The sequence below is a fragment of the Diprion similis genome, chromosome 8, assembly GCF_021155765.1.
Source record: "Diprion similis isolate iyDipSimi1 chromosome 8, iyDipSimi1.1, whole genome shotgun sequence".
Classification (NCBI taxonomy): Eukaryota; Metazoa; Arthropoda; class Insecta; order Hymenoptera; family Diprionidae; genus Diprion; species Diprion similis.
Genome location: NC_060112.1, coordinates 16,710,336 through 16,736,937, shown reverse-complemented (window position 1 = coordinate 16,736,937; position 26,602 = coordinate 16,710,336). Strand labels below are relative to the sequence as shown.

Below are 26,602 nucleotides of genomic sequence, written 5' to 3'. Positions count from 1 at the left end.
GTGTTTCTAGTTGAAAGTCGGAAACCAGACTTTTTTTTACAATATTACTGGTTGACGTAGCAACCTTATTCATTTTGTGACATAAGAAAGCCTCCATGCGTCTTTTATTTCCGATGACCACTACTCGAGAGAGGGTCGGGAGGGGGATGATTTCACCCCTTGCAATAATATTTTTTTCCAATCTACCGTTATAAATGTTAATTCTATAACGAACAGCGTTACTGATATTCGTATTTCTTCAGATTCTTGATGTGCGCTATATCCAGAGCTGTGGGAACGTATAAAATGGTTAACTGTAAGTGTAACACCTTTGTGTGTCTAAAAAGATGTACCGTATTATATGCTGTGTATACGCGTAGAAAAAAGTCTTACATGGTATGTGTATGAAACGAAACGAGGGAAAGAAACGACGCAGGGATCCCTGTTTTATAGTACGATGGTTTGTTTTATATCTCAGGGACTTCTTGCGGGAGACGTAAGAGCGGTTGGTAAAGTTTCTCACTGTGATTTGCATTTAAACGAACCAAACCTCTGTGAAAAGTTGACAATAGTAGGCTACCATTGCAATGAGCCTCCAGGGATTTTATTTTATTGTCAGACGCCAATTAATACTTTACACTTTTGACTCTGCCAGTATTCGCCGGAACGTTCCAATTTCAGACAAATTTAACCCCCCTCCCCAAGTTACATTGACTTTTAACATTAAGTAGATTTGAAATGAAGAAAATTTTTATTTTCTATTACTCGGTAAAGAATTAGTCTAATATGAAAAATCAACGGCAATCTCTTACCAATCCTCCTTAAACTGTCATTCGATGCAACTGATGACTGATGGCTTCACTGAGGAGAAATACCGGGTGTATTTGTGATTCGATTGGCCATAAATATTAGCTCCGATATTATAGACATTAATATATTACCCTCGCTCGAAGTATATAATAGACCAGCAGACCCCGCGAGCATCGCCTTTTCCTTCGGAGGGGGAGCCCCCTCCCCCTCCCTCCCTCCTGTTCCTTCCAGCATCCCGTTCTCTTCTCTCCCGTACCCGTCAACCCACGCCATTTCCACCCGTCTCAGCATAAATCCACTTTCGATTATGTTATCTAATGGGAGTATTATGCAATGTGATTGCTGGCTTTAAACTGCTGTTGGCAGAACAGCGTGGGGCGAGGTGGAGGGATGCGATATTCATACGGCTCCGTAAACCGCGGGTGTTGCGCGGGGGTGATCTTTCCTTGGAATAACCTCCCTGTTACACGCGACCTATACCTAATTGTATGTAATGACATTGTAATGATAATATCGCCTTCAGAATCCCCGAACACGGGAGGCTTTTCCCTAATTTTTGCCGCGGATTGTGGGGGAGGTAGGGGGAAAGAAAATTCTTCGGTGGATTACCTGCTTATTTTTTGTAGAGAATGATATTGGAAGAAATTGAAATTGACCTCTCCCAGGCCGCAATATCACCACTACCGAGAAGGTTCTGTATTTTTTTTATATATTTTTCTTTCCTCTAACTCTCTTACTCTTTCTCGTACGGGAAAATTGCCGGTGATCGTTAATTTTATTGTTATTATTTCCACGTATTATAGGTAGGTATATGGTCCAGTTTTTTGGCATCACGTGTGCGCGTAAGTCAACGAAAAGCTCGAAGGCTACCCAAAAGCTCTTATCTTAACGCAACATATAACTGGGAAAGGCTCGGTGGCGGCCGAGTCGATCTAATCTCTCGGTTGATTTAACCGGTTTCATAACTTTCGACCGTAATCTCGATCCACATAGGTATAAACATGCTTTCTCTCTTCATCTTTCTCCCCCTCCGTTCCTATCTCGCTCTGTCTTTCACACAAGGACGCAGCCACCCTTACGATTAGCTCTACGCGAATCCGCAGATTTAATTATTGCAGAGCTCCTCCGGCTCGTTCAATTACCCGTCGCATAAACGCAAATACGTAGGTATACCTAGTCTACGTGCCCACCTATTGTATGCATGCGAACCGGCACTAACTGAAACGGAATCCTAAACGCAGATCGTAGCCGATAGCATACCTCCCGACGATAAACTCGAAGTAGCACTTCCCTGAGCGAAACTATCCGTACAATAGAATGTTACACTTGTCTTTTAGTACTGTATTCAGAGATACGTTATATCCCTGACTCGAGGTAGTTATGCGTTTCCCACGCGACATCATCTCTCAACCTTATTACAACTCTCGATTCAAGGTTTCTCTCCTTTCTCTTCTCTTCTCTTCTCCTAGAGTGCAGTGTCGTATAATATACCGCACAAACAGTCATACTTGCAGATAAATAAGGAAAATACAGGGGTAGGTGTTTCTCATTCATCGCATGATCAAATCGCAGCAATCGATCTTTCGACACACGGGGAAACGTCGGGGGATCATTTGCGCGGAAAGAAATAAAAAATCTAAACTCCCCCTGCAACGTACCGCGATGCACATGTCCAGTTTACGTTGAGGGATAGGGATCGTATCTATTATAAACCGAGGGTCATTCTACGTCGGGTCAGACGGGAGCTTGACTGCAAAGGTATCCGAAGATCAACGGACGGTGAAGCCCCTTGGTCCGAAAAGGTCTACACCATCGATTGGGGGAACCCAGCGGGGCGCGATCTTGGCGGCGAGAAGCGCGGCGGCGAGGCGAAAGACACCCTTCCGGTCTGGAGCGCGGGCTGCGACACCTCATTTCCTTATCTTTAGCAGCCCGTTACACAGCTCGCCTCCTCCCGCAGGAATCCCGAGACGGTGGAATCTGGGACTCTTTTATCTGCGCTATATACCGACCTGCCTGCAGGGACACTTGCCTGCTCTCTCCTCTTCGAGGTTCTTCCTCCTGGAGAAACCTAATTGGAATGGTCCTTTTTCTCTTTGCTTTGTTGAAGCTTTTCGCGAGGGGAGGAAATATAAACTTGGAGAAATAATGTATATCAGCAACTCGGTGTATGTGAGACTGCAAAAACGGAATCGCACGTTTAATTCCTGCGACTCACTGGATCCTGAATTCAGGGTTTAGCTTCGGTTTCATGGATATGGTGATCGAATCTCGTCTTCTGATCAGCATAGAGAGTGCGCCAACAAATAACTTTGAGAACAGGAACGCGCCGTTGATGTGAAGTTGGGCGAGTCAAGGAGGACCATCAGTCAGGATGAAGGTCCGCGAGGGTGACATCGGCCCGCCGCCGTCGCCGCCGCCGGCCAATAACACCACGTGATCCAAAGTCAACCCAACCCCGTGAAAAATGATCGCCCCTAAATTGCCCGCTCACATGATAAATATACTTCGCGTGTGTTTATATTCCGCGCACTGCCCGGACGACCCGATCAATCAATGCAAACTTCAAAGTACCCGACCCTGCATACGAGCCACCGGCTTACATGTATACTATAACGGTGCTTATACGGCCACTTGCCAATCACCTCGGCCATTTATAATAAGCACTTTTTTTTAATTCGTTGTAGAATAATGTGCATGATGGCATTTTCGTTAGGTATAGTCTCATATGAGGTAAAAAGAATGAAACCTTCGACACCTTGAGTATAAATGGAAAGTAATAGGTAAATTGTGCAAATGAGATGATTTGATAATGTGACGATTTTGTTCTTCTTCGTTCTAAAAGGATGCCGTAGCGCCCGTAGCTACAGAACGAAGTAATTTTTATATTAGATTGAATGTAGGTAAGTACAATTGAAGAAATAAATGATTCGAACTGTGTCGCACCACGAAACGAAAGAGACAAATTTACATGCAGACAAAAAAGTGACGATTTGATGCACTTTTTCTAGGCAACTAATTATACGTGCAATAACGGAACTTCATTTATGAAACATTCCGGACACCCAACCTTTCAAGATTTCGCCACATATGTATACATAAGAGACAAACGATTGGAAATCACATTTCAGTTGAAAGGTGTTAAATCCAGGTATCTGAGAAGGACAAGGCTGATGAAAAGAAGGAATAGCACCTTTTTCACGGAATGCGCGTCCATCGCGAAAGGATAAAGAAGCAGTTCACGTGGCAGCAAGGCAGGTGACAAAACCGCGTTAGGGAGAACGGCGTGGTATCGAGTAAAAAAGAGGGAGAAAAAACGACAGAAAACGAGGAAAGGAAGTGAAAAAGAAACGATGCACGTGCGTGGTTATTAAACAACAGGCCAAAACTGGAACTTGAAAGGGAGGATGACGTCGCATCCATTCATCAACGCGCTGTAACGCCGCTGCACTTGCGGCCAGGACCATAGAGCGACCTTGCAGCCACCCTCGGCTCCGACTGCAGCCCTTCACCCCCCGCCCGACTAACTGTACACCTGAACCTCAGCTAGGATCTTCCTGAAGATTCGTCTCGTCCGATCCAACGTAGATCTCTTGCCGTTAGGATGTATACTCGAGCCCTCCGGCCTGCGCCGGGGGTTGACGTCTTTGAATTATGATAACTCTTGTTTCCCCCGTATCGCGGATCGCATCAAAGATCTGTTATGTTTTCCTGCACGCGACGAGCCACCCCGTAAATATTATACTTTCGAAATTTTCCCTGATTTTTATACCGCTGCGTAGCTAAATTGAGACACCTCACTGCATGATTATACCTATACAGAACGGAGAAAGTTGGACAATTTCAGATGAGGGAAAAAAATTGAAAAGTCAACCACTCGGAAGACTTTTGAAAATTGAGAAAGCTGCCCATGAAGAAACATCAACGACAAATTCTGTTGGTAGCCGCGGGAGATAGAGTCTGAGCAATAAACACGTCGACCTTAAACTGTGCTGAACCTAAATTAGTGTTCTTCTGTGAAATCGACAATCTTTCGGCGGATCTCGGACGGGCAAGGGATAACCCATAAAATTTCACCCAATAAAACGTACCCGGGTAAAAGTGACTGAGCGTACGGGGAAAGTGGTGGATGCAAAAAACTACGGTGAACAAGTGAAAAAGTGACGGAACGCGCGGCGTACCGCATCCGTCAGAAACGTGAGGGTGTCCCAAGAGCCACCCTGCGGTGTTTCGAGTGGCACAAAATTACCCGAATGCTTAAAGGGGACAGTTGGGTGCGGAGTCAAACCGCCCCCGAGGATAATTATGCGCTTTGTAAACCCTTCGCCACGCGGTCAACCGGCTTCTGTTTGGTGACCGAGGACGTCTCACTGATTCTCGACCCATAAGGACGCGTGAATTTTGAAGAAAGGAAAAGGTAGAAGAGCCCAGATAAAGGAGCGCTTCGAGCCGGGCTCGTAAACTCGAACAGGTTATGGAGCAAGGGTGTTTGGGCTACGGGGATGCTGCCGGTTGTCCACGCAGCCTGCATTCTTCCGAAGCGCACGGGGCTGCTCAGCGCCCAGTATACAAAAATACAGTTACTCGGGGGATGAAGCGGAGATCAGCATCTCGCCTTCGGTACGGCTAACAGAGATGTTACAGGGTGTCGCGTTGCCTCCGGGCTCGTGATATATCACCAGACTGCAGTTACCGACTCTCCCGTTATTTTTATTTATTTTTTTTTTTCTCTCTTTCCCCTTCTTCGTGATATTTGTGCACAATGCAGCGCAGCGCAGCCACATCTTTTCTCTCTGTTTAGCGCAAAGGCAAGAATGAAGTGGATCCCTGACCGACGTCCATGAGCTGTCTAGTCGCCCTATGTGGCGGAAATTGGAGCAAAACCGAAACCCCTAATGGTTCTACTTTTCGTAGGAAATTTGCTCCGAGGTCAACCTCGCCAATTTACTGGACCGATCTGATCCTTACCGCGAACCAAAAGACCACCTGTCCGGCCCAGCAGGGCTCGGGAACCTTGTTGCTAAACAAGCAAAGGCCGACCTTCTGTTTTCCTCGACGCCTGCGGCCGCCTTGACACCCTGAGCTCGATTCGGACGGGACCCAATGTATGCATCCGCGTGTGTCCTCGCTCTAAGAAATCCCCAAGGACTCGGGGCTGCCGATTGTCTCCCAATTACGATATACTACAAGTGACACAGTCTCCTCGTCGTTAGGCGTCTTTTTACTCGAAAATTTTCCACGTCTCCCAACTGCGCGATGCGGCATCGTCGGGAACATTCTCAGCGTCGGAAGATCCTGGCAGGGATGCTACTGCGGCAAATATCCTGGCCGATAATAGCTGACTACTGCGCCCCGCAATCATGACACGGCTACAGGTATGCGAGCGTGGACCACAATATGGACGTGGATGGAATCGATGTGCGCCATTCTCACACAGCAGTACGGACGCGACGTTTAGGTATGTGAAGAGCGGCTAACCGCTGTGGTTTGCGGCTACTCGCTCCAATGGACGACGTAACGAGAAACTAAGCCGTCTTAGGTCACATATCGCCGTGGATCCTACGCACACAGACTGATTCCTTCGACGATTACGATGAGTAGGTGGTGAAGGAATACACCCAGCGTTTCTCGCTTCGTATATCCGCATCCAGTACCCCTACAACGACGCGGAGGTTTCAGCTGCCGAGGTCGTGGATATTATAACAGACTTTGCTGCCGCTACGAATGCCGCAGTATAATATATATCGTAATTTCCGATTTCCTGCACCACCGTTCCTTCTGTTTGTATTCACCGCAACGGTCTAATAGACATATCACAGACACCTATTCCCGCGGTCACCAAGCCGGTATTCAGGCCGGAGTCTTTGATGCGGTCGTCAGTCCCTGATGGAAGCCTTTTTGCTCGGATATTGCTTACTTGAGTCAGGCCCCGGTTAGCCGCCGCAAAGGCTTCCATGCCTCGTCGTACAACGGTATCAATTTGCTTCAGGTGTTACGAAAAAATAATCACTAATCTTTTCGCCGTCGAGAACTTTTCAGTTTATGGGAAAAACGGTGAACGCTATCGCCATCCGTGATGCTGTAGGCATTACATGCCGATTCCGAGAGTCAAATCAAAGCAAATGTGCCCGTTTAACTTTGAACTAAATTCACGCTGGTCAGTATCAAATCGATGCTGATCGATATTCCGCAGCCTGGATGTGTGCCACCGTTGGAGGGATTATGTAAAAAGGTGTGTATAATTCTTACCTCGTGAAGGATTCGCGAAACGTGATGAAAAATCAAAGAAGCGAACGATCATATACGTACGTACATACATGGGCAGGCATGCTGCAGTGGCATTAATGGCGGGAATATACATACATACATACACCTATGTGCATACATATACGCCCGTTTTGCATGCCCTGCATGCCTCAATTCTCGCGCCTAACATGACTTTGCGCTGATACCCGACGGGATTAATGATTTTGCAAAGCACCGGGGCAACCGGGCCGTCGTCTGCACGTGGTTCAAAAACAAATATGCCCGCTACATAAGTACGCTGTAGCGGTATATTAACGCGGCTACAACGGACCAACGGAAAATGAATGAATCGCACCCGCGCTTTTGCTTCTTCGGCCACGTGTGTCGGCTACAGATCGCGCCTACCTACCCTAAACGCAACGTGCCTTGCACTACGTGCACTCTGCGTCTCCAATCGCAAATATCGTCGTCTCGACGCCCCGAACGAAGACACACTCGTTGCAGTCGTAACTGCAGACACCGACACCCGCGGTGTCCGTCCAGCCGAGTCACGTACGTACGTGCCGATTCGACTACGTATGCACGACGTTACTTATGTGCAATGCTGTACACTCACTGTATTCACGCTTCGTGTTCCTGCGATTGGAAATTGAAAAGTTTCCGCGAAACGGGAATAAAACGAGTCCAAGTTTTTCCTTCGAAAATCGATTTGAGGATTCGTTACTTGCTGTCTCTGTTATATCGCGGGTGAGATATCACAGACAAAGTTAGTACTTTATATTACCCAACGAAATTGCGTTTCAAAGATTGTTCTTATTAATTACTTTCTTACTGAATGATATTTAATAGACATCATGTGGTAATTGCAAGGCAGCAGTAGTGAAAACGCCTCACAAATCTCCATCAGATATATTATGTATAACAAGTGGTGCAGAGGAGTAGAGGTGCAACCACAGACGTCTACCTGGGACGAAACTCGTCGACTCGACCATCTGCGGGGTCCCGCTAGAGAAGATGGTATCAGAGACCGTGCCAAACAAAACAATATCGTGTTGCTTGGCTAAAAAACACGTCAAGTCGTTGGTCGTAGGTACGAACCGCGTTTTACCCGGTGCCCTTGTCTCATCTACGGAGTCTCGAGTCTCTCGTCGCCCTCGGCCAGCTCCGCTCCTCCGGCCCTCTTCCGACAGGCAGTTAGTTACGGCCAAAGCACAGTCCCCACGATGCCCCCGCAAAGTAAAAATAATAATTTAACAATTATCTCCAGCATCTACTCCGGTGCTCTCGACTCGCTTTCGACTCGCTCGCCGGTCGGCACCGCGAACCACAAAATTATGAGCTTGATGGCACTCGCATTTTTGGGGGGGCGTCAGTGGAGAGGGCGAGGAGAGGAGGGAAGGGAAGGAGGGTGAGGGCCGCTCGAGCAGACGGAAAAAAGGGCGAAAGCCTATAAGACACCCTTGCGATGCGGAATACAAGATTTCACAAATCGTTATACACGTTGTCGCACTATTATCATTATTTTTTATTATTAATCGAGGGTATCGTTAGGCACGGGGTCGTCGTTATCCATAACTTATGCATAATAGATTCTATTGCCAAGGTGTTCCACATAAATGGCAAATAGATACATTTGTATACGAACCGCATATGCAAATATGTATATATGTATATTCGATCGGCAAGAATACGTGAGCTATAAATGATCAATTCTTTGCAGCATACTCAAATCCGTATCTCATATTTTTATCTACACCGTTTCAGAGACTCCGAATCCCGAATTAACCTCTGATCGCGCGTCGTGAGAAATACTCGGAAACGATCACATCTCTTCGACGATATATACAATCGATTCTTGCCATGTCAAACGCGCTAGTATAACATATTATCCTACACATGTGCAATATACCTATCCGAGACTCATCTCGCATCGTAAAAAGATACGCGTCTGACTCCGCTGCCTTATGTTTTATTATCATTATTTTTATTACTATAATTCTACTTTCTAAACACCTGATGAATATTGGAGTCAGCAATCGCGTGCAGCATTTACAAGTGTGCAAAAAAATCGACATCGTTTTCGTCATTTTATTATATTATAATATTGTGAATACAACGTAATAGACGAAATTTCGTATGGCTAAATGTATTGGGGGGGGTATTTTTTCCCCCTCATTTCATCGTTCATCGACTGCAAGCGAAACGACGACACCTTCGTGCCTGCAGGCTTAGGCCGACGTGACGCCGGTTTGCACTCCTGAAAAACGTGCTCCACGAGTGTCACGATCCAGGCTCTCCCGCAGGATCGACCGCGTCCCGACGGTGCATGAACGACGTCGGCTCTCCAGCAGAGCACACATCATGCGGAATCTTGAACCTTGGTGAAAGTGTCGCAACGAAAGTAGGGCTGACGACGACAGCAAGCACGAAACTGCTTCATGCACGCGTCTGTCGTACCTACCACGAAAAGAATGAAAAGAACCTGCACGCGTTCACGCCAATAGCCAGGCATAAATGTAATCCAGCAACGGTCATACGGACAGTCGGCGTGCCTTCGCGTGGCCATTAGCGTGGGTGCGGCTCCTCCCCTTCCTCCTTTTCCCCTTACCCCCCTCCTTCCCCGCCCCCATCCCATGACCCTCTCCGATTCTTCCCCCATTCAGTTACGACACGCGCACCCACACACGGGACGTCGGGGCGCACGCATATATAAAAAAACGCACCTTTGCAACGCGCTCATAAACAAATCGGCCGCGTTTTATTGGAATGTTAAAGCGGAATTGGTATTCTTCTCGTCAGCCACCGAAAATATGTAAGCGCACGCCTCGCATGCCAATTTTTCCCGCGCAGGGCTGAGGAGCTCGGTTCAAGTATCGGGGCTCTCGGCTCTCGCTGCGCATCCGGTTGTCGTTCGCACCGTGTCACCCACCCGGTATATACAAGTATGTATGTATATATAGATATATATGTATGCTTGTATATAATATGTTATATACACACGTATTTACGTGCGTGTGTCTGCGTCACATAAACTGCAGCTGTATTAAGTACGTGGACGTGTCGCAGTGTCACGCCGTTCCAACTGTACGCACGCGGAGCCAACGATGGATTCGCGTCTCGAGAAATTCACCCGTGAACCTATTCATGATGGGTGCAAATTATTTCCTATCCTATGTATTTATGTGTATAACTTGTCGATGGCACCTATGTTCGAACCGATCACTCGAGTCACACGCACCGCTTATTCCACCGTAGGTAGGTACACGAGATATGTAACATTTTGGATGGATTTTTTCATTCCCAAGTATTCCATCTTCGACGTTCGACTAACCGCTTATTTCCAAGGACTCTCGTAGCGGTAAGAGATATATTTTTTGTAAGAATTTTCTGCAAATATAATTGTAATGTGGTTGTGTTTTATTCGCAAAAGGCTTACGCTAAATTTCTTCTGCGTGTTTGTATGTTAGTATCGTGGGGAAAAACTGCACGGGTCTGATATTCGGAAACTATAGGTTCATAGTTTTCCCTTAAATCGTAAAATATATAATGAAAAGATGTATGTCATTCCCGAACAACTATATCAAGACTGTAAAAATTATTTTTATAAAGCAAAGCAAATTTGAAGGAAATCTCACGATTTCGGAAAGCGTTTTCACTTTTCAAGCAGTGTAAAAAGAAATCACCTTAAAAGTTGGTGATTTCATACGCTGCTGATGGATGGAAGCCCACGTGAATGGTTTGAAAGTAGCGCTATAATTTTAAGTATATCTTGACAATCGTGAAATGATGTGTATAATATAATCATCTCGTTTCGTCACAAAAGATGGACAAATTTCAAAAGGAGAATTCGTGTTCGTGCTTGAAATTGATCCAACTTGACCTTCTTTATAGCATGTAATACGAATCACCCGAGAAGGATCTGTGAATGAATGCAGAGGTCAGAGGAATCGTACCGAGAAGAGCAGCTACGATCGTATAAAATCCAAACCCGCGACGTCGCGTAGGGAATGGCCGAAGACGGTGTATGCGATGTGAGTCGCGCATGTTGTCGTGGTGAGCGATTGGCTATTTCACACCACATTGCCTCATTCTTTATTGTACAGCGTCAGCGTTCGGCCGATTCTATGCAATCCTGTGGGATTTCACTTGGTCATCGAATTTATCATGCTCAAAGAATCCGGTCCGAATCGACGTTGTATGACGGACTCTATAATCCGAACACATCTGATTGAAACGATCCGCATATAGAGATATTGAATTACCCTGAAGATGGCTAGCAGTAGTATCACGATCAGCTGCAAGTCACACTGCACTATTCCATCTCGAATAAATAAGGCAACACTGCACTTTCGCAAGGGATGAATGGCCGCGATTCTTCTCCTCCGAAGATTCTGTTTCAACAATTTTTCAGGAACATCGCACCGAAGTTGTTTTTGAGTCACATCCATGATAGTTTGAGAACCAAGATGGTTTGTACGATGAATATAAAGATGTCCAAGACTCCAAAAGAGTGGACTACTTCAACTTTAACGGTGATAGTTGACGTAATTTTCATTGTCACAAGTCGGTAATGATCCACGACTGACAAGCAGCTGATGTCACAATTTACAGAGTACATTTATTTTGCAGCCTCGCAAATGAAAATTGCCACCTTAGTACTGCCCAATGAGCCTTTGAACTCGGGGTCGAAGGTACGAATTTCGCAAATCTCTTTGTAGAAGATTTAATCGTGTTTCATTTGAAGAAAAGAATCAGCCGTGCCCAGGACATCGATCGGTTGGAAACTGGGCGAGGGTTGATCGATTGGCTGTATCAGCTGATGAACCGATCAGCTGTTCTTCCGCGTTTAATGTCTGCTGCAGCTTGAACCTTTCCTCCCGAAATGACAATGGAGATGAAGGCCTAGCTTGGCGCCCTTCCTCGCCCTCTGCTCCCGAGGGAATGACGGGGAGCGTTTCGTCCTCTTATACAAGTGTCACGGAGCGTGGATCCGTGGAGACGAGCGGCTATAACCTCGAGGTATCCAAGCCACTGATAGTAACGAAATACGTGATCAAGCATGTAGGTACGGGGAAAACCAAAAGCCTGACTGGCAACGATTATTGATTATAATCACCGAGAGCTACCGCTGTGCAAACCAATCAGATTATTTGCCGTCACGGTTAATGTTAACAAAGGTACATAATATATAGTTGCAGGATAGCAGATACGTATAAGGTACATTCGGAGAGTGGAGGATGCGTTGGTTACATTAGTGGGCTCGAGGCAGCTAACTCGATCAAGGTAACCCGATCTGGTATGGAAATGGCCTGCAGCATGTCTCTACGGTGAAACAATGTTTAACCTGGGACACGGGTCGCGTATTGTTATTTTAATAGACATTATTTGATTTTAAAGTTCAGTGAATGCCAGTGTGTTCTTGAAGGGGGATTTGATTGCTCCGCGTCGATAGGGTCGAACCCTGTTATTTCGTCCCCTGCTGGTCCCCATTTCCGACTACCGGAGCCTAGCCTGCCTACCCGGCATCTTTGAATGCTGTGTGCCCTGCAATCCTCTACTGCACATTGGCACATCTGAGCTGGCCGCTTCCGCCTGCTTTCTTCCTACCCTCGGTTTCAAAACCAACGCACCTCGTGCGGCCAGTTTTCACCATAAGCGTATACTGTATCGTGTGCCCTGTCTTCGTACTGAGTCAAAGCCCTGAACATGCCCGAAAGCACTGCTGGAACGAAAAAACTTGGGGCAAGACTGGCGAGGGAGGGAATCGCGAGCGAGAAGGGGACATTTGAAACAGTCTATACGTGGCCTATGGCTCCCAGCGATGCGTGCCTGTGTATGGAGGTTGATTGGCCGCAAAGGGGCGATGTGTGTGGAGCGGGTGGCGGGTGGGAGCCGCTAAACTCGCCTCGAGTAAATAGAGTCTAATCAACTGCGAGGATCGACTGATCAGGCCAGATTCCAAGCCAAAATCGGCCCCATTGTATATACAGTGGGTTTCCTCCCCTATTCGCACCGGTTTCGAGATAAGGCCTCCTGCAGGCCGAATTTCTTGTTCGTCGTGTTACTAGACGCACCTTACATGCTCACAAATTTACAAGAAAATGGTGCTTCTGCAAGTTTTCGGAAAAGTTGTACATCTGGTATATTTCATTGGTACGTATTTCAGACCTAACGTCAGTCCGTTGAACGGGAAATTTCAGGACCAAAGTGGATCAGGGACCCACGATTGAAGGACATCCTCTTTGATTTGGCAGAAGTATAAAATTCGCACGTGCAGATTGAAGCAGCTATGAGGCGGTATGTATGTACTAGTCTTGTCACAATAGCCGGGCTATTAATAACGTGGACGTAAAAAGGATGTACGATCATGCTTTGAAAAGAACGAATCGGTAATTGAAAATTAGTCACGTCCTGAATCATTGTCTTTTTCGAATCCGCGAGTAGGTACTTACACATGACAGCTGTGTGTCCGTCGCACACGTCATCGGTTGACTCACGTCGTTGCCACATTCTGAGCATCCTCGAAACAAAAGCGAATCAATTGCATTACGACTTGTCAACACTATCGCAAGTTTATTGATGTTCAGAAAATTCTTCCGACCAAATTTATGAAAAATTATAATAAAAATGACGAAACGCGCTGCGGGAAATTTCACAGGCAAATAAACGAATCGATGTTCCTGGAGGTAAACCCTTTCGGACATTTAGAATTATACCGAGTTGTCTATGTGGTGACCAAACTACGTGCAGGCATCGCCACGATTCCTTTTTTACAGACGTATATAGTTGCAGTCTCTCCATGCAACGGCGCTTAACGCACTCGAGAGATTTAAATTGACAGGCCGATTGTTGGCTTCTGACTCCCTTGAATTGCGATCGAGCATCACAATTAGCTACACGTGACGACGATCCGCGCGCCTATCCACCTCTGTAGCTTTACGATGCTATTACAGTGAGATACGGTAACTTTGCAAGTTAGTTACTACCTCCGTTTTTTATACGACTGTACAGTTCATGCGTATGAAACACACTCGTTCCACGTATACATCGAGGAGAAGACACGAAACACGTATACGTATGCATACTCTGGAATATTCTCGTTGGGAAATTTTCCTTCATCCTGATATTCTTGCGCGATTAGATCAAAGAGTATATTCGTAGGAACAATGACTTCCAGACGGTGACAAGTGTGAAGAAAAAAACGGTGCCATTTTTTCTTCTCTCACGAGCACGAGTCTAATACCCGGAACGACACTCGCAGAAGCTGAACCGAGATGTATTGTACAGTCGAGTAAAAGGTGCTCGATCAAGGTATGGGCGCTAGAAATACGTTGTAAATTTTTTGATGAACCATCGCGTCTTCACAGTATTACCTGCGATTCTCCACGTTAGAGCCGACACGTATGTAACCGTGTTCAATTGGTTCTGGACCAAATAGAACAATGCCGTAAGTTGTTACTACGAACAGCAGCAACGGAGCTAAGCAACTCGATGAACGAGGTTTAGATAATATTCGTCAAAGAGTCAGGTATTCGAGTCAAAGCGTCCAAAGCAACGAAGTCGGCTAAATTTCTGGTTATGGGAGGCGTAATGGAATGCCAGTAAGAGACGCGGAGAAACGGCAAGAGACGGAGGCGGTAGTCTAGACAAATAGTCCCTCAACGACAATTTGGCTCCCCGCGTCGTCCTCGTCGAAACAAAGTTACACCAATCCGCCTCTTTTTGGGGGATGGATGGGGGGACGGGGGGCAGAAGCTGGAATAATTAAGTGAGGCCGGGGCGCGTGCGAGTGAGCGAGAGAAAAAACTGCAGGGGAGAAAGAGAGGCCGTGGCGTATTGAGCATCGGGTATATATAGCGTTCAACGAGGGGTTCTTTTTCCTTTGGCGTTGCGAAGAAAAAAAAAAATAGAGAAAAAAAAGAAGGAAAAGGAGAGGATAAAGAAAAGAGAAAGCAGACAGTGTGTGAGAGAGAGAGAGAGCGAGAGAGAAATTACACCAATATCTGCCTGCCAGAACAACGGTGCTGCTAGGAGGGTGTAGCGCTAATCTTTCTCGTCGACAGGCATAATTGGAAGACAAACGTAATTATAATGGCGTGCGCGCGCGATACCCTGCACCCGATTTTTTTTCTTCCCTCGACGACCACGAGGGTGCGATGCGAAACCCATAGGCAAAGTTATTTGAAGAACGCGACCCTGACTGATGTTACTCGAGGTCCTATGCCATCCATCAGCATCGGTCCCACAGGCAGACGATTAGTCCGGCCAGTATACACCCGACACCCATAATAACCATCGACACATCACATATGCTTCAACGTTTTTTATCAATCAATTCCCAGCCGCTGCATGTCCCGCTGCTCTTCCTGTCGATAAATTCTTCCTCTCTGTGACACGTTATTGCAACGTTGATGACGATCGTCAGATCGTTCAAATCGAAATTTGCTGATTTTAGAAGAGGGCTTCGGAAGAAAACACTTTTTCACGTTTGGACTTCCATGATGATATTCCTATTCCGTGAGTGTTTCCCCCAGTTCCTCGAACAAGCGAATCTACAATAAAATCCTCGAACTGCTTCGCCAAAATTTAATTTCCTCTTGTGCGAGCAGTACCTACGTTACATTTTGTATGTAAAATTTGACTCATTTCATCAGTGTGGAAGGAAGCTTGAGAAGTTTTGATATAATCAACTTCTAGGTATATACGGTTCCAAGCACACGGTACATTTCTTATTAGAAGAATTCCCACATATGTACAACGAATAAAAGGATTATACAAAGAATAAGAGAGGCGAAAGGGGGTGCGAGCAGAGAGGAAAGGAATAAGGGAATGGGGGATGTCTCGTTGGTGCCCGCACCTAATTTCACAGCAGTATTATAATCGCGATCTAATTTATAAAAGGGGTTCCGCAGAAGCTGAGAGTGGGTTGAATATTTCACAAGTTTATCTGTCGGAGTCCGCCAGAGTGGCGCTATCGGCAAACTTCTTACCCGCGACGCAGGCTTATTATTTTGAAAATACCCCACCGTTGGAAATCGCGTTGCAGCTAGCGTACAAATATATGCAAACTCGCGATCAGATGCTTTTTATTATTTATCACACGTTCCGCAGCTCTCGAGGCTCGAGAGAGGGTGTAAGGCAATAATCACCGACAATAAACGCGAATTGTACCTACTTGATTATTATTATTGTTCCGACTCCTTTCAGACCCTCAAATAACTCGCGTCTCGTTAGTCGGCGGCTCCCCTGCAGCTGGAATTAGCTCTCGGTTGAACGCCGCGAAGCGACGACGCTCGATCCTGCAGGAGATCCACGGAGATCCGGGGGGTGAATGACTGTGACGCAATTTGAAAAATTACAGGAGGCCCGCGGTTCGTCGCCATGCAAGGACCCGTGTATTTTCGCATTCTGCGAAGGACTTGTCGTGAATACGCAACGCTTTTACCGCAGGTATATAACGTATATACATATCCACCCGCTCTTCCCGCCTTCCTCCCCTCCTGCGCCTCACTTGCAGTACCTACCTTGAGGAGCGACCTAGCGGAAGCGATATATCTCCAGGTTTCTCCCCCTCCCATTCTCTCTTCGACAAAATATTCCTCTGGGTGGAATATATTATCATTTACCTCGGTACTAACTAATTTCATTATAAAAAAAAAAAAAAAAAAAAAAAATTAAAAAAAAAAAGTCTCACAATATATCCGAGGTGCGGTGTACGGATATATAATTGTTTCGGGGAATCGGTCGCAGCTGCAGTAGCACCTCTGCAGCACACGTATACATACCTGCTTTCTCGAGTTTACAGGTATATCAGGTATAGGTACAGAGCAGCAATGTTCTCGCAACAAGGCGAATTACGCAAAAGTCGGGGGTGGGGGGTGGGAGGTATGTAGTTTATTGCGAATACGTGGGGTTGCTCCAGGTACGCGAATACGCGTCGCCGGTGTGGGTAGTTAGCGAGCACCGTAAGATAGGGGGCTCGTTATTGTAGGTACGGTGTTCCTAAATTGCCGCCCTAGGCCGGGACATCCTGCAGTCGCAGAGGAGAACCCACCGCCGACCTCGGTGCTCGACTAACTGGTGGACCAATTAACTTTCAATTAGAGAATTGAGATAACTCTTATCGCGTCCACGAGGGCGGATTTTATGGGCCTTTCTTTACCCACTGGGCGACGTTTATGTCCGCGCTGATACATGGCCGCGGCAAGGGTTAGAGATACCGATCGTTATAGACGCGTAAAAGGGATATTATCCGGATGAGGAGGTGAAGGATTGTAATATGCCTCGGGCTCCCAGCGGCCAGACCTTACGCGACTACCGCCGTTATTAATAATCCCATAACAGAAGCCGCGAAATCCCAATTAGAGGTAATTGTGCAGCTGACTAATTCAACTATATGTATACCTACTTGTCTCTCCACTTGTACTCCAGGTCGAGACCTAATTATTGCATAACACGTCAGGCTAAATACAACAATTTTTATAAGCTTAGTACCGCAGGTACGCAAGCAGTTCGTTTCTAACTATACCTATAGGCGGTCCATTTGAGCCGCGATGACGAAAACTGACAGAGATGTCGCGTGCACGAAGACAGTAATAGAAAAGCTTTAAAAAGGTTTAGGCTGTTTAAAATAATGTGCTTGGGATTGTGTCCCTACGTAGGTACGCGTTGCTTTCTTCTTTTTTCTTCTTTCTCTACTTTTATACGAGGGAAGACAATGCCTGGGCGGTGATCGAGTAAACATGGAAGTGCATGGGTACAGGCTGCGGGGCAACAAACACGAGGCATCCATATGTATGATTATGAGGAAGAAGTTATCACCGGCTGCAACAGCACCGACCGACCGACTGCAGGGAAGGCACCTTCGGCCTGGGGACACGGAGGCAGAAACAGAAACCCGCAGGCCGGTTCATATTTGTGCATTACGCTCACGTGCAACGATACAATAAGGATTCCTTGATGGCGGGGGATGCATGCTAAGTGCTGCTAGTCAACGCATGCTGGCTCGGTATCTTGTATAGGTACCTACGGTGTACCTTAAACTCCGTTGAGACCGCGGCGCGATGCGTCCACCTTGTCGAGGGATGCGTTCACCTGCAGCTTCGCCGTCCGGTCGTCGCGTCGTCAGTTTATTCTCAACAGGTTTATCGGTCCCTGCGATTTAAGGGAATCGCCATTAGGCACGGACGTCGTCGGGATACATGGCACCCATGCCCTACCTACCTACGCGTTAGACGATGTCGTACACGGAATAAGAATCGTAACGCCCTGCGATCTACAATTTTTACTGCAACGCGGCTCGGCCCTTGTACAATGGCCGATGCAAGTACCTTTGCATCGGCTATAATGTACGGAGATGCAGTGCTTACCAGGGCTTTGTATAAGACCCGGGGTACCTATCTATCTCGCCGGAGAACCGTTAAATTCCATTTACTTCTTATACTATAATGTACCTATAGGTACCTGCGCCTCGAATGCCTCACCACTAGATTTTCCAATGGCCACGTACACGAATTAGCTTAAAAGATTTGGACCACTGTGCTGCCTGCAGCCAGGTTTTTAGACGTTTTAGACGTTGTTCGGATTACTGCTACCCGTGTCAGTATAACTATACACCTCATACTCTGCATACATACAACTGTTGTACTACACCGAATACGGTACATTTCAGCAAATTAAACGATTCCAGGGTAAAATTCAAACGAGGAATCTTACGTCGTCCGATATCGATCACGCCATAAGTATCGATCTGGACCACTGCGAGAAGAAATCTCCGAGTCAAACGTTGTCAGCAGAGTTTCGGTCACGTGTATATACTATATTTTATATAATATAATAACGTCACCGAGAGAGGTAATCGCGGTCCAGTGGTCAGCTAATCAAGCATAGATGCGAAAAACACCCAAGAAACGGACATCGGTGCCACGCATGGCTTGGCGAGTGTCAGCCGCCCGAAGAGACGTCCTAATACCCGTGGAATCGAACCGTGACACTCGCGTTGCACGGTGTCTTGTATATATATACTTAAAAGAGTTATGTATATATATATATATATATATATATATATATATATATATATATATATATATATATATATATATATATACGTCGTCTCGGCATGGGCACAGCGGTATGCAGAGGGAGCTGACCCGAACAGTTGGCCGGAAAGTTGCGAGAGGTAGTTAACCGGGAAAGAAAAATACATAACGGTCTAACGAAAGCAAATAACTATATACCTGCCGCGAGAAGACGATTTACTCGCGATCGATTCGATCTTATACCGAATTAGGCCTCAATAAACGATATCGGCCGAATACCGTGCTTGGCGATATTACGTGAATGGAAATCACTGGAGAAACGCAGCTATTGGGAAAGTAAGCGCTCGTCGAGGCCCTATAAGCAAGACTCTGTGATACGAATCAACCGAATTTCGAAATAAGGTAAACCACAAGCGAGCTCATGCTGTATAAAGAGCTGTGGATCCGGATTACAGAGCAGACGGTCGGGGCGTGTTCATGCTCTCAAACAATCTCGGGTTTCAACCCCGATGAATTTACCGGTCAGTCAAGGTAGATTTGGTACCGCGTTCTTCTGGGTATCCTGCCCGATGCGAGCGGCAACGTTACACGACTTCACCACGGCGACAAAAAACCCTTGGTTCATTTAGACCCACGACTCGAACCCTGCATGGCCCTACTGCGTACTGGATGCATGGTTGGCTCTTGTGTTTCAAGACTAGCCGTGCCGAGTGTGACGAAGGGATCGACGGCCGCTGGGACCCGCTTCGAATGGCCCTGCAGTTTACGCTATTATAGGTCAGGTCGAACTGGACTGGCAACAGGACTTCTCCAGCCGGATCATTGTTCTCCTCTGACCTTGCCCTGGGATTGAAATACGTCCTCCAGACGGATACGCGGTTCAGAAGACCACGGACGTTCCAACACGCCGCAGATGAAACAAGTGCAGGTTAAATTGCGCCGCCTCGTGACGTCCGGATCTTTGTTCGTTTTCCATTCAGCGCAGAACGCAATTCTGCCACGGTGTCAGGTCCAATCGCGCCAAGGCTGTGCTGCAGGTGGAAAGAGAAATGTTCGAAACACTTCGCGATACCCGTAGGACTGAGATGTAAACCGAAGTTTTCCAAAGAATTTAGTTAAAATAATGTTTTCTTCAAACTCATACTTAATTTTCAAGTTCGGAATTTTTAAAATGTCATCAATATCACGCTGCCACTATCAATTCATCGGACAAATAAATAACTGTACTAAAGTTAACGCACCGATAAGTATGAGTTACTTTCATCTGACCAGGTAGAGGACCTGCTCTAAATCTGGAATTCACAAGACCAAGAGACCTAAATCTCGACAACTCTTCACTTGATTTCTAACTAGTGCCTTCACTTATTGTGGTACGTCGGTATCCGTAATCGTAAGTTGCATCATCTTAACGATCATGACTTTCAAATTATCATGATATTTCATTCCAAAAGAAGATTCCATCGCAGTACTAGAAAAGCCTCTTGTAAAGTGTACCTACATACCTATGATAATCACACTCTCTCACATGAGGTCAATTGTTAAAAGTATTTTTTTTCTACCATGAATCTGAGCAAGCATAATAATCGCAGTACACATTATCACATTGGGCGATGCGAGTACCTCCATATACAAACAGCATACCTAAAGTAGGTATACCTATCGTAGGAACCCAAAATCGCACGACCCGTGTTCTAGGAGCGGCGTATCGCACAGGAGAACTATTAATTTAGCAAGTTTGTGAAAGCACAGGTCTGATAAACCTGCACGGACTAATTCCCAGGCATGGAATAACTTTTGCGCTGGGTCTGATCCGCATTAAGATACGCCGCGTGTTCGTCGTCCCGTCCGTTCGGAACGAGCCAAGCCACCAAGTCAGGGTGGCTTGGTGCAGGATTAGGTTAGGTTGGGGTTAACTCGATGTTAGACTAGGCTACCAGCCACCTCGGGTTGCGTTATGAACGACACACCAACGCCCGATCATACTTGTGCTTTTGTGCTTGCGCGTGCGAGCAACCTTCCACAAACCCATGAAGAGTGGAAAGACGTGAACACCTATCGCTACCCTCTGCATGTGTGTAAGCTCAAGCTCCACCGGAGCATTTAGCATGCTCGACCCAGGGAAGGCACAGTCAGGGGTCGATTCGTACAGCTCCCGCAGTTGTTATCGCGGCAGGGAACCGCTGTAAGCCTCCTCGCTTATACGAACAACTTGTTGATTGTCCCAGTACGGATCGCTGGTGTAGCGACTACCTATTAGACTTTGTCGCAAGTGGAATTTTACACTGATGTCATCGGTCTCACAGCGGAACATAGGTAGATACACACTGCAGTGAGGCACATCACGGAGAGTCAGGATCACTGAAAATAATCTTGCCGTACTTACTTTAAACAATACACGAGCTCATTGGTGATGCAGGTTGAATTTGATCATCGCGATGATTATATTTGTTCAACGTGTCACAGTGAAGCAATAAATTTGATCAACGAACGGATTTTGGGGTTAAAATAATGCACATTGTTCGAAATTTCTACAGTAATCTTCCATGTAACTGGGACTTATGAACCACAATACACGCTACCTTGAATTATTACTGAAGTCAAGGGTGTACCGATTCGTTCATAATTATATATTTCAAGAACTAAGAGTTCTTATACTGGACCGGTTCAGTAATTTCATTAAAAGTTTCTATCAATTTCGCTGCAAGCATTTTTGAAACTTTTACATCTGGCCTTTAAACATTCAGTAGACTATGTGTACTATGGTGTAGACCACAGTATTTAGTGTTTGTTAAGAGGTCCGGTAGGTTGTGACGAGGAAAGGACTGCATTTGGCCGGCAGATCCTGAGTCCGTGACTGATTGTTAAAGTATAAACTGCGCGTAGGTATAATTTAATCGACGCGGCATAATGTCTTTACGATTATTCTTACTACGCGAGTCGCGGTTGTGTAATACAAAACGAATGGCTAGCCAGTGTACGTTATGACGGTGAATCTGGCATGGGGTTGGCGATGAATAACAAAAGGCCCGGGATGACTTTTTCGTATGCACTTAGCGATGATGGACTGCAGTCTCGCTTCTTCCTGGACGGTCTGGCATGGGAAGAGTATGCGGAGCCATATATACCGTTTCATGATGCAACTGTTTAAACTTGGGTTATGTAGTTCCCTTATCATGTATCGATACGTTCGATCGTATATCCGACTCAAGTCGAAGTGCATTTTTGCAGAAATTATTGATACTGGATGAATCGCGATCCTTAAGTATCCGTTTCGCGTGCTGGACGAAGAAACGGAATTTTGGTACACCGGTTCTGCAATCGCTTCGTCAGTCTAGCAGGATCATTATTTATGTAGGCATTGTGAATTCGCATATATTTATTATGCGTAGGGATATTACATATCGTCCAGAAGGACACGGGGGTCAAGTCAAACTGTCTTCACAGTGACTGCCTGGGCTTGGAGTTATTTACGAGCGACTCTCAAGCGATTAACATTTGCATTATAAACGTTTAAGGGAACGAATCTTGAGACATATAATGCTCCGAGAAATTTGAATGCAAAATTTACTCTTGCGGAGCGTGTTTACATATCATATGTACACTGCATTTTCCGGTATAATAACTCAGAGCTCTACGAGTAAATTTGTCACTAAAAATTATGCGATTATCGAGTAATTGTCAATCCCCGTGTACATTACCTACCTATAACGATGAAACGTTATAGTCATTACACCGAGAGTGGTTTAAATGCACGTTACAATTCAGTCAAGTTTTTATTCAACATTCGAAAAAATTAAAAAAAATATTTTATTGTCAGCTCGTGCTTACAGTGAATACTATGGTATTACAGCTAAGCGGGCTAAAGAAATTCTGTACAAAATGCATGACGGAACAGTTTGGGAAAGAATGCTCAGTTGATTCGATAACGTATGTATAGGTATATAGAAACAGAATGCAAAGATATAAGCGAGTATAATTATAAAAAATTGAAATTCTCACAAAATGTATGAATTCACAATTAATACTGGCGACTGTAAGTGTATCCTTAATGTATACGAAAATTCTCAACTTGATATATGAAAAAAAAATTCTCTAGGTACAGTTATAAATCTGCCCACTTTCGAAAAAGAGAAATAAAATCCAATACGAGGATACCTATTCTCTATACTAAATGATATACGATTCACTATATATTCTACAAAAAATCTGACTGTACAGTTCAAAATAAGATAAAACCAAAAAAATAAAAATAAAAATCGAAGCTTCAAAATTAAATTCCCTGTGTCGAAACGATTCTACGGATCGATTTGAAAAACTATTCCTGAGATGCACGTGGGCCCTTGATGGTAAGGATACCTCGAGGCGAAGGACGCGGACCAGCCTCGTGGTCCTGGCGAGAGGTTCGCCGCGAGGGAACTTGTTTACCTCCGTCGTCAAGGAGGAGGTGTTTCCCTCCGTTGCGGTAGCGAAGCGACAGGCCCAATGAGGGCGTGGGAGGCGACGAGCAGCCACGTGGTGCCCCGGCGACCCGGAGGCCGTGGGGCGGTCCGAAAGCTCGAAAGGCGCGAAAAGCTCCGCCCAGAGACCGGCGCGCGCCCTCTCCTCGACTCCTCGACTCCTCTTCGGCGATACTCGCCTCGCGGCACCCGAGGTACAGTCCCGTCCAGTCCTCCCACCCGCATCGTTCGCGGGGGATCGCTACACGCGTTAACGCGACGACGCGAGCCGCGATACCGCGGTTTACACGCTCTCGCAATCAGAGAGAAACGCACCCGGGTATCACCGTTTCCGCCATGCCGGGGGTCGACTAGTTACCTCGAAGCAGAGACACGATCGGGCCCAGGAATTAGCGGTTAGTGCGGGCATTCATCCCCTTCTGTTTGGCGCGTATCCCTTATCCGTAGAGTGCGGTTCGCGGTTTTCTCGATCTGTTCATCGCTCGTCAAAGAGCCGAGACGATGAAGCCAAGGTGCGGGCCAGGGTCCCAGCCGACGTTTCGCGCGGGTGAATTCAGTGTGTGATACAGTCGTAAATCACCCTATAATTAATTGTTGTGCAGGACAAAACGATATAGGTGTTATTCGATGGTGCGGGTACACGTATAATACAGAGATAAGTGAACGGGAATAGAGAAGGACAGGAATTATACTGCTGTGGTGTCGGAGGGTCGCGAAGAGCGAAATTCTACGGTGACGCGTTGAACGGCCGAAGAATGCTGCCGTATCAGGTGGCGGTGGCCGACTATGGGAGCTTCCAGAGGCAGAGTCCGGTCGGCGTTGGCGTCGGCGTCGGGGTCGGTGGGCCCCATCAAGGGGGCGCCGGGGCCCTGAACATCAACCCCGCGTTCACGCACTCCTGGTTCGTACCGGCGGACCTCTGTGTCCCGTACAAACAGAGTCAGGGTCCTCTCCTCGAGCCAGGGCATGTTGTTTATCTTATATTTCACTATTTACATGATACATATTAGGTATACCGTACACTCATTTTTACATATACCTTGACATACACTTTATATTATACACCTGTAGGTACTTGTCACTTATGGTAGTCAGTAGATATCAGCACACACACGAATAATCGTATACACCATTGATACATATGCCTAATAGGGTGGAAAATTGGAAAATTATTTTACAGCTGAAGGAACAATCATAGTTTTATTCGTACCTCTGCAGTATCGGGAATTATTATTATTATTATTATTATTATTATTATTATTATTTTTGTACATCAGATCCGCGATCTAGTCCTTGGTTTTTAGTCACGGAATCCAGCTGCGACTTTATTCAAAATTATAACTGAATATAATATATTATGTATAATTTTATGTAGTTTATACATATAATGCCTCTGTAGAATAATTTTCACCAATAGATATACATTGTATAGATGAACTCGAAAGAAAGAACTGACAAACCAATTGCAATCTTTCTTCCGAAAAGAAATTTCCTTTGAAAAAGTTATTATAAAATTTTGAGACGCCTACCATGACCAAAATTTTTGCAAAGTTGTATCTACGGATAGAAAATATTTGACAATTTAAAATTCTTTATCGGGTGATTCGCTCTTCTTAATAAATTTCTTATAAAAACATGCCGGAAAGAAATGTAACGGAATAAAATTTCTCTATACAATCAATTTCCATACAGACAATTTTCACATAATTAAAAAGTAGAGAATGATGGAACAAAGACTGTCGAGATGAGAGACTTGATTGTGCCAAAAGAGGGAATTAAAACAAACGGCTTCCGCTGTAAGTCACACCCTAGTATGGTGCAGGTACTCGATAACCATGCAGACTTGAATGATCAAACTAGAAATCGATCCAAGTATCCGGTTGTTTTTTGTTTTCATGTCTAGAATGTTGAAAGTTTTAAACTCGGTCTATTCACGATGAACTTTTCAGGTATCGAATTAAAACACAAAATAGTGTATAACACATATTTTTTTTAACAAACATACTGTAACTGTGGCTGCAAGATGTAATAACGGGTCATTTGATGCTTGCTACATAATATGTATAATATGATTTATCCATATATCTGTACCTCGACGAATTTTGAGACTTGACCAGTGTAAAAAACGATCGATATTGCGAAATCGATAATGACTCGTTGACCGAATAAACGGTTAACAATTGTTGGCAAAAATAGCGACCAAAATATTTGTATCGCTATAAATCTTGATTCGATATGATGACTGGCATGTTTGAAAAGATGACTTGCGAATAATCTTAAATTATGGAATACTACTCTGGGTATTCCGCTCGTGCCTTGGCGAACAGGACAGTAAATGATGTCTTCAAGAAATCGCGATTTTCACACATATCAATCACCCCAGACTTATAGTTGGTACCTGTGCCAGATCGGACGATTTCGCCGTCCAGACATCCGAGTCTCGTCCATTGAGCCAAAAGGTTAAATTCTCAGTCCATGTTAGATCTCACTGTCTGTAGTTTGCGATTTAACAGACTTGTTCCCATTGCTAGCCATAATATATGTTGTGCGCGACGAAATTTTCTGTACACCATATCCTGACTATTTTTTTTTTTTTTTTATCGAAGCATTATATCATTCGCATTATGGAGTCTTGTCATTAAATTTTAATGCTTTGTGAAATGACTTTTGAAACTGCGGATAAAAGAAAAGAAGATAAGTTTTGAGTTTCTGTGTACAAGACTAAAATCTCTATGTAAAACGATTTTGACACAATCAATCATACATAAAGAGGGCGTGAATTAACATAATCTGTAAACATACTGCAATGACGGCGTTCAAGTAATTATAGCAACTCATCAATAAATAAAGTGTGCATGCCTCTTTGGTAGGTTCAAAATTTAATTTCACGAATAGAAATCGCGCTCATCGTCATTATTATACAAAAAGAGTTGCTATTTATTGCTATTTGTAAAATGGTTTACGGTGCGACAGATCGATCTGATTGTAATTAGTTTTCATTGAATTTATTGCATTAGCTTTGCAACATTAACCAAAGAATTCTTAATGAAAGAATGAATATTTCCGAAGTAC

The 26,602-nt window shown here is 45.3% G+C and overlaps 1 protein-coding gene across 4 annotated transcripts in view; it reads left to right on the top strand.

Annotated features, from left to right (window-relative positions):
- Window positions 1-26,602, top strand: part of LOC124408565 (protein trachealess) — a 163,840-nt gene that overhangs the window by 105,178 nt on the left and 32,060 nt on the right. Inside the window, exon 1 of one of the 4 annotated variants that reach the window (XM_046885591.1) lies at window positions 24,112-24,431. The exons of 2 other annotated variants lie outside the window; for them this stretch is intronic. In XM_046885591.1, the coding sequence (XP_046741547.1) occupies window positions 24,286-24,431 (146 nt within the window). In that variant the 5' untranslated portion in view covers window positions 24,112-24,285. Of the gene's footprint in view, window positions 1-24,111; window positions 24,495-26,602 lie in introns of those variants that run through there. One more of the 4 variants, XM_046885590.1, reaches the window with a different exon arrangement.